Here is an 11,645-nt window from a genome sequence, read left to right on the forward strand (position 1 = left end):
ATAGCAACCTCAAACTCTTGGGCTCAAGTGATTCTCTTGCCTCAGCCTCCCAAGTAGCTGGGACTACAGGAACCCACCACAACGCACGGCTATTTTTAGAGTTGGGGGTCTCCTACTGGCTCTCCTACATGCAAAGCCTATGAGCTCAGGCAATCCACCGGCCTTGGCCTAGCAGAGTACTAGGATTACAGGTAAGCCACCACACACAGCCTAATTTTAATATGTTTTATATGATCTGACATTTGCAAAACGTTATCATTTCAACATTGTTTATATACAATGCAACATGTATTTTTAAATCTTATTATTAAATGCGGAATATAAACTTCTAATTGAGTTTTTAATAATTTATGTGTTGAGACAGTAAGATTCTAGATATATCAGGTCAAATAAACATGTTAGGATCAGTATCACACATATCTCTCTACTCTTATTAATATGGTTGCTATCGTGTTTCCCCGAAAATAAGACACTGTCTTATATTTATTTTTTCTCAAGAAGACACACTAGGGCTTATTTTCAGGGGATGTCTTATTTGTTAAGTATAATACAACAATCTACATTTATTCAAATACAGTTAAGTCATCTTCTTCTGAAACCTGACAGGGGAGCCCACCTTATTGGTGGAGCTGGCACTAGTGATGCGTGAACTCCTTTCCCCTAGCCATCTGCATGTGCGCAACAGGATGTCTGCGATGGCAGTTACCACACATGCACCCACGCAAGTGCGAATGGCTCAGAGAAAGGAGCTGTGCCAGATAAAAGGTATTCCAGTTTTCCTTACCACTCCGCACCGCCGAAATGCATGGCCATGCCATGCATAGCCATGCCCATCACTAGGTCTTATTATCGGGATAGGGCTCATATTTAACAAATGTATAGAAATCCTGCTAAGGCTTATTTTTTAGGTAGGTCTTACTTTCGGGGAAACACGGTAGAAAGCTAAAGTTGTTCATGTGACTTGTGTTCTGTCTCCACCAGATGTGCCTGTCTGGCCTAGAACATCTTTTGACAGAAAGGAGGTGGCGCTCAGGAGAGTGAAGCCTTAATTCATGGACAGAGTGGCCAACTGGATGGGCTTCCATCAGGTACACCTGGGACAGGTGGTGCACTACAGCCACAGGATAGTGCTTGTAACCCGCTGGCCCCAAGTCCAACCCATGAGTGACTGGGGGCATTCAGAGACCTGAACAAATGGGAAGGCACCCACAAATACTCAGAAGCGAAAACTCACCACAAAGGGAAAAGGAGTAAGATGGAGTGGAAAAGCCAGTAGCCTGGGCCTCTAGCAAGACGCCGCAAGGATGCCACAGGATATTCCATTCCTAAAGAGGCCCTGCCAGGGATGCACCTACCCTGACAGAATGACCCTGACAAATAGCATGTGCTTCTGACCTGGACCCATGATGTCCCAATGAGCACTTCCTGACCCAGTAGCTGTGCCGGGGTGCCTCAGCCTCACCTGGAAAGAGACATACACCTAGTGTGGGACCCAACAGAATCCCTGGAACACTACCTTGCCACCTGGGAGGAACCGGTTGATCCGGTCCCGAGCCTCATCAGCCGCGTGCTCCACCAGTGCCAGCACGTGCTCCTCGGCGGTACTGTCGGTCAGGCTGCAGGCATTCCCTTCAGGCTCAAACATGCAGCTGCAAGGCAGGCGGGCACCTGTCACCGAGACTGTTTCCACCAGGTGGTATCTGGCCCACAGTGGTGACCCCCAGGCCCCCAGATACCATGGTTCCAGGGTGTAGATGGAGCACACATCAACCCCTCCCGCCCGGGCATTCCTTTTTTCTCACTGCACAAAACAGGACCCCTGATTAAACAAGGGCAAACATAAGCCCAGGAGATGCCCTGTGCTTTCCATGATTCAGCTGAACACTTCTGTTGCTTTAAGAAGCACAAAACCAGTGGAAGTTGACAGAAGCCGCATTGGTTAAAACCACTACCAGAAAAGGGACTGGTTCTGCCTCGTGGGCTGGGTGCACAGCTGCTATCTGAGGGACATGCCAAGACTCCAGCAGGAGGCCTGGGATCCCGCGAGGCACTTTCAACTCAAAACACCTGAGAGGCTCAGGCAGAGCACAGAGGCGGCAGCCCTCCCTCCTGTGGAAGGTTCCAGAAGCAGGTGGGTGAGCCCTTGCCTTGCCCTGCCTGGACATGTGCCTGGGTCCCAAAATGGCTAAGGGACAGCTACAAGCCTGGAACAATGCCCTGTGCTGGTCTTTGATGAGCAGCAGCAAGAACGTTGAGTGCATAGCTCTGGACCCCAGGGCTTGGGTGATACCCAGCTGTGCCAGCGGCAACCACACACACATATCTGGGATGTGAGTGTTGCAGTCCAGGGGCTCTGCTAAATAGAGCACATATGGATATCTGGGAATCAGAGGAGACCCCAACTTTGCCACCCTGAGGGCCCTCAACCTCACAGAGGAAGGGTGGGCTCAGCATCAAGATCACTCAAATCCAGGCCACAGGCCAGTAACACTCCTTCAAGGCAGAGGACTAAGGATTCCAGACACAGCCAGGAACCAAAGATGCACCAACATCTACATGGCAGAGGGTGAGAACCTCTTTAGGACACGGCCAGCCACTTCTACATCACGTGGGCACCCTTCTGCTCCTCAACTTCAAGTGTGCCAAGACCGCAGGACCTGAGGGGTGGTCTTGTGGTCAGAGGGAGGTACCCAGAGCAGACATGAGTGAGCCCCAGCACAGCGCCTCTGCCGCCCCATCTATCCTCCCAGGAGAGCCCCACACCTGCCATCAATAGGCAGGTTGGATATAAAGAGCACACACTTTTGGAAAATAAACAACGAGGTCATGACTTACTACAATTTCCTCAAAGATATTTAAAACCTACTACAGGGCCTGGCGCGTCCCAACACTCTGAGATGCTGTTTTTTTTTTGTTTTTTTTTTTTGGCCAGGGCTGGGTTTCAACCTGCCATCTCCAGCATATGGGGCTGGCGCCCTACTCTTTTGAGCCACAGGCGCCACTCCAACACTCTGGGATGCTGAGGTAGGCTAACTGCTTGAGGCCAGTCTGAGCAAGACAGTAAGACCTATCTCTACAAAAATTAAAAAAAATTAGCTGGACATGGTGGTGTACACCTGGAGTCCCAGCTACCTGGCTGGAAGGCTGAGGTGGGAGGATCCACATGATCCCAGGAGCTGAAGCTGCAGTGAGCTATTACAATACCACTGCACCCCAGCCTGGGTGACAGAGCAAGACCCTGTCTCATTAAAAAAAATTAAAAAAAAGAAAAAACCCTATAAAATAATGCCCCCCTCCAACCACCAAAAAAGCCAACCACAGTTGGTCCCCTGCTCACAATGACTAATCATAACTAATAATTACATAATTATCCCTTTTAAAACTATAGGACATGAAAAAAGAGAAAAAAATTATATAATCATAAGTAACATGACAAATTAATTGTAATTTGACTTATGATTTTTTAACTTTACAATGGTTTGAAAGAGCTTTACGTTCAATAGAAAGTGAACTTTGACTCTGCTCTTTTCCCAGGCTTGCAATATATGGCGGGACCCTCTCATGAGGGTGGCAGCGGTAGTGGTCATCAGCCACGCAGCTAGCATCCCGTATTTGATAATCTACATGAGATGCTCAACACTACTGTAAAAACTGGCTGTATTACACAATTTTGCCCCACTGTGGGCTACTGTAAGTGCTCTGAGCACATTTAAGGTACGGCAGGCTAACCTGAGATGTTCTCTAAACCCGGAGCATCTAAGCAGGTTCTGACACATTTTTACCTCATGAAGAGTGTATCAGGACACAGCCTCACCATTAAGTCAAAGAGCATCTGTACAAATGAAACAGACTCTCCGCTGCCACAGGAAGGCAAAGGGGCCCATGAGAACCCCAGTGCATTCTGTGCGTAAGAAGACGGTTCCCTCCAGGATCACCCCTGTCAGTTGCCACCTGTGGGGTGAACAGAGCCCTGAGGAGCTGCTGCTGTCGCTGTCTGCCTGGCAGCTCCCACACCTGCCCAACCTTGAGCCCTCCTGAGAGGCCAGCATCCGCACACCTGTAGAGTGTGTATGCCTGTCCTGACCCAAGAAAGCAGGCCCCGGAGTACCCAAGGTGGGCCACAGTGTGTCTCAGGAGCTCTGGGGCAGGCCATGGCCCAGGCTGTTGGCAGATGCTGCACATGGAAGGGGGATTCCTAGGAATGAAGGGGCAACAGATGGTAACGAACAGCACAACAGGGGCATCTGGACGCAGCAGCAACTAAGGGTGGATGTGAGCAGAGCAGCTGGATGCGCTTGCTGGACCACACCTGGGCCAGACAGCACATGTAGCAGGCAGGCAAGATGGGCTGTCCAGCCCTTCCACATTCTGGTCCTCAGTGCAACAAGCTGCCAGAGTTTTCTGGTGCTTTTGGTGATAGTGGTGACATTACCTAGACAATCTCACTCAAGGAGCGGAGGGAGGAATGTTGCTTCCCTCTGAAATACTAGGGCTGGGATGCAGACCTCAAGATGTGGCCCACCACTCTCTGGCTGGCTGAAGAGCCAGGCCGAGGAAGTCTACACAACAAGCCATGCTCTCCACATAAAGCATCCACCTTCCCGACCTCTGGGTGGACACAGTCCCCTAGAGTTTTACCTGATCACTTCTCTGCTCGGCTTTTTGGATTTCTTGGCAGTTTCTACTTGCACAGGCACAACCTCAGGGACGGGCTCCTCAGCAGCTGTGTCTTCACTGCCCAAGAGAGCTGCCTGCTGAGAGAAATCCATGTCCTGCATAAACGACACGCTGCGCCTCAAAGCTAACAGCCGCTCCTAGAATCAGAGAGCACAGAGCAGAGGACTTTACCTCTCCTCACGGCCATGGTGCCATGACGATGGATGGGATGGGGATGGCCACAGCCTCACCTGGCCTGACCACTTAACCCTCCATGGCGCAGTGTGAGGTGGTGGTAGGGGCACAGCTCAGAGCCAGCAGAGAAGGAAAGCCAGAGCATGGCACACAGCTCCCCTGTGCATGGTACCTACAGCCTGGCTCACGTACAGATCTGAGAAACCACTCGGGATGGCAGAGGACTAGAATGTCCTATCTGGATGCGGTGTGCAGCTGTGCAAGCAAGCCTACAAGGCTGCTGCAACCCAGCATGACAGACACCGGGCTTGAGATCAACAGATCCAGAATGTGTGCTGCCAACCCTCAACGAGATGCTACAGCTAGGCGGGGAGCAGGTGCAGGAAGGGGGCAGACCGGAGAGGGTGGCCCAGGACGTCTACCCTAGAGCAGAGTCAACACCATGACGGCGATGGGTGGATGGAGCATGGCAGTCATTGTGAGTTTCTGGAGAACAACTCATGTTTTCCTTGGTTCTCTGCTATTAGTGGGTTTCTTACTTTGCTCATCATCTTAAAGCCTGCATGAAGGATCTTCTTGGCCAGCTTGTAGTACACAGTATCTGGTCTGTTGTATGTCATTGCATTATCACACATCAGTTTGAAATCTGCCTAAAAACAGAAAAGAGTTGTCAAATCTGAGACACACACAGACAACAGCACAGAGCTCTCCACTCCTGTCAGAAAGTCAAGAGCAAAGGCTGAAATGGAGTGGAAAACCAACTTTGCTCTTGGATCTAAAATAATTTTTAAGAACTCAGAAATTCTCATAGTTGCTCATTGATCCTTAATTGTATAAAAAATTTTCCACTGAAGAGTTGGCTAAAGTCTACAACTTGTTGTCATAAGCTGTAAACACCTTTTGCAAGAAGAAGAATGAGCATTTCCAGCTCCCTTCTCTTCTCATGCCCTCCTCCCTCTCTTTAGGAGGAACTTGGATGTAAATAGGAAGGAGCAACAACTTCATTCTTTTAAGTAAAAGCCAAGGGATGATGTGAGGGATGGTACACAATGACATCTTCCATCTCTCGGTTTTTCCATGGAACAGAATTTAAAATCTTACCGACAAATAGTCCCCTGGAACTACTAAGGAAAGATGTTCCCACGAATGAGGAGAGCTTTACTGAATAATTTATAGGAATGTGACAAGGCAATCAGTACTCTATTATCATGACCAACTCCTTAGCACATGCCTCTGGCAGGGGAGCTGTGATACCAGATGGAGAATGACCACTGAATGTCAGCTGCCCTAGTAAAACAGAATGCCATTCTGTGTAGTGTCCCAGGGCCTGCCCCGAGGTGCCCACACCTGTCATATATCCCAAATACTCTTGCTGAGAACAGGGAGCAGAGTGAAGGCTGCTCATCTTATGGGTTTGTCACCAGGAATGAGCAGCCTGGGGGCCACAGCTAGGAGTGTGGAAGACTGCAAGGCGTGGGTCCCTGCCTATAACCTGCCCTCACAACCTTCATGCAAGTTTCTCAGGAAGCCTCCTTTTCTCTGTTTCTCTTTTTAGTCTGTCCTGTTATGTTTCTGTGTCAGCAAAACCTCCGTAACTGTCTCCAGTAAATAAGACCAGAAAAGTCAACCTTTTCTAAAGTTAATGGGAACTAACAAAAAAACCTAATGCTTTTTTTCAAAATGACATCAATGCCAATGTTATCAAGCCTTTTACCCGTGTTCAAAACCAATAAGCAATTTCTTACTCTTATAGCTAGTACCAAGAAATAGAGAATTAAGAGAAAAGTACTTAAGAGAATTAAAAATTGAATATGCTAAAAGAATGAACACCCAATTATTACAAGAGAAAAACTAAGAACTAGGGAAATTATGTTTCTAAAAATATCCATTCTCAAGCCAGGCCAAATAGGACATAATGCTTGAACCAACACGTCCTGTCTGTGCCACTACAGTATCTTGAAAGAGAAAAAAAAGTGCTCGCTTCGGCAGCACATATACTAAAATTGGAACGATACAGAGAAGATTAGCATGGCCCCTGCGCAAGGATGACACGCAAATTCGTGAAGCGTTCCATATTTTTATGAAACTAATTTATACCTTTTATACGAAAGCTATAACCAAATAGCCTAAGAATATGGGGAAGGGGGAGAGAGAAGGGAGGGGAGAATGGGTGGAGGGAGGGGGTTTGGAGGGATCACTTCTGAGGTTTGTCTTATAGGGGTACAGGTGAATCTTTCTAAGAGTAGAATGTGAACATTTTAAAGCAATAACAGAAAATGACATGAAGGCTGTGTTGACCAGTTTGATGGAAGTATTTCAGATTGCATGTGAAAACCCTACACTGTACCCCAGAAGTGCATTAATGTACATAGTTACCATTCAATTAAAAATAAATAAATAAATAAAATAAAATAAAGAGAAAAAAAAATAATAAAAGAACATACTACTAGCATACAACATATAGTCTCACTTCTGGACCAAAACGCGGAGGAAATGTTCACAGCAAACCCATTTCCTCAATGCTGTGTTTGTAAAACGTCACCCAAACATAGAAATGCCATCTGTTCTACATAAGAAACCAATCAAGGCACAACATGCCCAGCAACTATGTATTCACTGAACATAAACACACAGAGGAAATGAAATTAATTTACCTTAAATTCTGTGACTGACTTGTATTCATTAGCTACGATTTTGTCTTTCATCGTGCCAAAATCCATTGGATGTTTTATTATCATTGAATATCCAGGAGCAATTGCATCCGTGACAGGAAAAGCAAAAAATCCATGAGGATCTTTTCTGAAAGCAAAGACAGTTTTACTTAAAATGGAAATCTGAAATCTAGATTTCTAGATATAACATCCCTTAAAATCCAAAAATTTGATATAATTAACAAATTTGTTTCTCAAAAACAAAAATCTACGGAAGATATTACTTTTAAGATTTTGATAGGTACTTTGCATACTTTCCCCCACAAGCAATCCAGGTCCTCACTGTCACGGCTCCTGCTCTAACAGGCGCCACGACTCACAGAGTGTGGAGCCTGCAGCCCTCCCTGCTCCAAGCCCAGCTTCCAGGCCCCACTGTCACCTGCACTGTGCACGCCCACCTCAGGGCACTAACGAGTGAGGGTGAAGGCCTGTTTCAGCTGATGGGGCTGGGGCACGGATAACACCTCAGAAAAGAAAGACACCACAGCATGTGCCCCAAAGACAGGCTCTCTAGAAACACCGAGGCCTTACCTCTGGAGCTGGCGGAGGAAGTGCTCCAGCAGCTGCTGAATGGGGGTGCTCTCAGTTTCAGCTGACAATTTAAAAAGTAAAAAAATAAAAATGAACAAAAACACTTTGGCATCTCGTCGTTAGAAAGCTCCCATTGCACAAAATTTATTTGATGTTTCGTGGCATTTTAAGTTCAAGCAAGAGCTGAGGAGGTGAAGACACATCAGACTTGGCCTTGGCTCCCTCGAAGCTCAGTTTGGTCGGAAGGGCACCCATGGCATCACTCTCAAAATCCTCTTAAAATCCCAGTATCCCTTAAGTCAACAATATGAGACCATTACTACTCAGTCTGTTTGCAGCTCAGACCACTATTCCTTGCCTGGAGGAGACAACAAAGGCTTTGGACAAAGAGGTTGATCCTGAGTTCCCTGATTATTACTTCATTTGCAATTGCTCAACTTCTAGTTCTGTCTACGGTTCTCAACTGGAAAATAAGGATGAACACACACACATAGAAGTTCTCATGAGGACTGCAATTGTTAACTACATCCCTGGGCCCACGGTGGGCCTCAAACAGCAGGTTTCTGACAGTGACGCTATTGAGAGTGACTCAGAAATGTGCAAGAAGCATCATCCCATTATTAGCTCTCCAGGCACACTGGGAGGAGGAGGAGTCAGCGTAGAACCTCAACAGGTGGTTAAAACCACTATTAGCAACTACACTAACTTTGCAGGCATGTTCCTCTATTCATCTGTTTCCCTCCAGCTTCTTCACTCACCAGCATGCCAGCAGTAGCCCCATGAGTGCTATCATTTATCTGCCAACTTGCACAGGGGAGGGGTTCTTGCATAAAACCAGTGGTCTCTCCCCACAAGAACTGCACTATGATATCTCCTGCTTCCCAAGCAAACTAGAGGTGGTCAAATAAAAAATTCAAGAAAAGAAATGGCTGAAGAGCAAAATGACCATAGGCTCAAAGGTGTGCAAGCATTCCAGGAAGTTCCTTTGGTGAAGCCAGCATGGCTCACATGGTTTCTGATGGCCTCCTCCCATCTCTAATGTCCCAGGTCCCCAATGTTTCATGTTCTACCAGACACAGTGACTCACTGGCAGGAAACACTCCTTATTGTAGGTCCGAATGCCCCTGTCACTGTGAACTTGTGTCAGGTGGGAATTCTGGCCAAACTCTGACCCTGACAGTGTCCATGACAGAAAGGCACTAATGGCCTCTAGCTTTCTTCCTTCTCAGCCTATGGTCACTTTAAGCAATTCCAGATCCCTAACTTGGGCCTTTAGTTTCCTTCCTCTGAATGGGAATTATGTACATTTTTGTTGGCACCTGTACTCTGCGAGTCTAAGATGGGGCTGCTCTTCTGATGCTGCTCTATTTTGGGTACTAAGAGCAGATAACACCAAATTACAGACTCAGCGCTGGCAAAGTTTTCTGTAAAGCACAAAAAATAGCCTAGGGGGTTGTACAATGGTTTGTGCCCATACTCCTAGTGCTTATTGAGTATGAGGTAGGAGGATTAGCCCAGGAGTTTGAGACCAGCCCAAGCAACATAAACCTCATTGCTACAAAAAATTTAAAAATTAACTAAGCATGGTGGTGCACACCTATAGTCCCAGCTACTCGAGAGGCTGAGGCAGGAAGACCACTTGAACCCTAGGAGCTTATGAGTGCAGTAAGCTATAACTGCTAGCCTGGGTGACAAACCCAAATCCTGTCTCTAAAAAAAAAAACATGAAATAACAAATAGTCTAAGCTTATGGGTCACATACTGTAGATCTTGTGGCATACGCCTTCTGTTTCTGTTTGAAGGTCCTTAAAAATATATAAGCCATTCTTTGCTCATGGGTTAAAAAAATAAAACAAAACTTAAGACCATGAGTGGTAACGGGCTAAGTCCTGCTCAAGCTCTGGAAAGATGCTGGCAAGAACTCTGTAATCAGGGGATATCTAGTATGAGGCTCTGGAAGAAAAAAATCCAGTTCTCTTCCTTCTCATGCTTCTCCTCAAGCAAGAAGACATGGTGCCAACCCTACATTTACAATGGAGAGCTCTCTCAGTAGGGAAGTCTCTGACGAGGCAGAGCCTTGCCTGGTTGGTTCCGGCACGCTCGCACTGGCCGATCAGGGGGAGGCTCCACCTCCACCTTCCTCCCAGGGTCGAAGTCATCGGCCTCTCCCTCCGTGTCACAGTGTTCCTTCTCTCGTTTCCGCTTCTTCTCCTCCTGGAGGTAAAGCCACAGGAGTGAGAGCAGCAGGGGCAGTTGGGGCCTCAACCCAGGCTGGAGACAGCTGGCACTAAACATGCTTGCCCAACCGCCTTCTCAGTTTCCAGGGACAACACTAAGCCACAAGAGAAAAATCTTCCCTCAGAGACCCTCCTTACTTAAGATTCCTTCCTTCACAAAGACACCCTCCAGTGGGGGTCAGTAGTGGTGGTTCCTGCTTTGCTACATACAACCAGAGTGCCCCCTCCTCAGGCCATGCAGACACATGGTCTGGGCCCTGGCTCTGCATCAGCAAAGTGGCTGCTACCTTCAGCTCGCCCTTACCTTCCGCTTCCTCCTTTCCTCATCACCGAGATGCTTCTCCTTCTCTGACTTCTTCTTTTTCTTCTTCTTCTTCTCTTTGTGCCTCTCTCGCTCATGGTCTGACCTGTCGTCATAGTAGCTGGAATCGTGGCCAGATCCCGAGAGCTCAGTCACCTCACTTCCTCCGACTTTCAGGACCAGCTTCAGGGGCTTCTCCAAGGGCTTATCTGCATAGTCTGCACAGACACAGACAGCGAGCTTCACTATGCGCTTAGGGGCAAGCACCTGCCAGTTGGGTGGCAAGGGTTGGTCCAGTGTGCCAGCATTACCAAGAGAACACCAAGGCCCAAGAGTCTGGATAGGCTGGCCTCAAGACTGCCAAAACCCTCTGGGAAACATGGAGGGGCAAGCCCATAATGGCAAGGCTACTCCCTCCCTTCTTCCCCATTCCCTCTGAAGTGACCTTCAAGTCGCTTTCTAACTACATTAGCCTTGCGGTGGGAGGCTGTGCAGGGACACTGCTCACATTACCCTGCTAGGAGAAGGAACAAGACTGGCACTAGAGACTCAAGATTCTGATCTCCCATCCTCATAACTCCTAGTCCTGTTGAACACCCCCTGACACAAATCGATCACCTGCTACAGATTCAGGGCAGAAAAAGAGAAAAGGCAGACAGAAAGCGGGAGCTTCTCCTTGGGATGGGCAGGAGAGCAGCAGAAACGCTGTGCTCTTTTCCCCAGGGCAGGAGAAGTACGCCTGCAGCAGTGAGCCTGGAGTCCCTGCTGCCTACCCAACCCAGGACCCCATCTTGCACCAGAGACCCTTACCTGCCCAGGACCCTCAGCTCCAGTCCCCACCTCCAGCAGGACCCATCCTTGGGACCCCTAAACCTGCGCCAAAAACCACGACCGAGTCCTAGGACCCCATTCCTGGGTCCCTGCTCCAGTCCCAGGACCCCGTCCCCGGCCGTCCGCCCGCCGCGCCTCACCCTCGTAGGACGAGCGCCACTCGGCCTTGTGCTTCTTGTGCTT

General features: G+C 48.1%; 1 protein-coding gene and 1 non-coding gene across 5 annotated transcripts in view; one reads left to right on the forward strand and one right to left on the reverse strand.

The window, feature by feature from the left end:
* BRD9 (bromodomain containing 9) overlaps positions 1 to 11,639 on the reverse strand; it is a 27,464-nt gene extending 15,825 nt beyond the window's left edge. For 2 of the 4 annotated variants that reach the window (XM_023508173.1, XM_012812867.2), the window contains exons 1-8: positions 11,603 to 11,639; positions 10,635 to 10,849; positions 10,175 to 10,307; positions 8,094 to 8,154; positions 7,506 to 7,650; positions 5,391 to 5,501; positions 4,639 to 4,814; positions 1,517 to 1,649 (exon numbers count right to left, since the gene is read on the reverse strand). In XM_023508173.1, coding sequence (XP_023363941.1) covers positions 1,517 to 1,649; positions 4,639 to 4,814; positions 5,391 to 5,501; positions 7,506 to 7,589 — 504 coding nt within the window. In that variant the 5' untranslated portion in view covers positions 7,590 to 7,650; positions 8,094 to 8,154; positions 10,175 to 10,307; positions 10,635 to 10,849; positions 11,603 to 11,639. The remainder of the gene's footprint in view (positions 1 to 1,516; positions 1,650 to 4,638; positions 4,815 to 5,390; positions 5,502 to 7,505; positions 7,651 to 8,093; positions 8,155 to 10,174; positions 10,308 to 10,634; positions 10,850 to 11,602) is intronic. The other 2 variants (XM_023508175.1, XM_023508174.1) reach the window with 2 other exon arrangements.
* Positions 6,825 to 6,931, forward strand: LOC111722263. Its single transcript, XR_002771111.1, has one exon. It is a non-coding gene; the product is annotated as a U6 spliceosomal RNA (small nuclear RNA).
* Positions 11,640 to 11,645: the final 6 nt, after the last annotated feature.

Source organism: Otolemur garnettii, unplaced genomic scaffold (assembly GCF_000181295.1).
Source record: "Otolemur garnettii isolate 467f Iridium unplaced genomic scaffold, OtoGar3 scaffold00226, whole genome shotgun sequence".
NCBI classification, from domain to species: domain Eukaryota; kingdom Metazoa; phylum Chordata; class Mammalia; order Primates; family Galagidae; genus Otolemur; species Otolemur garnettii.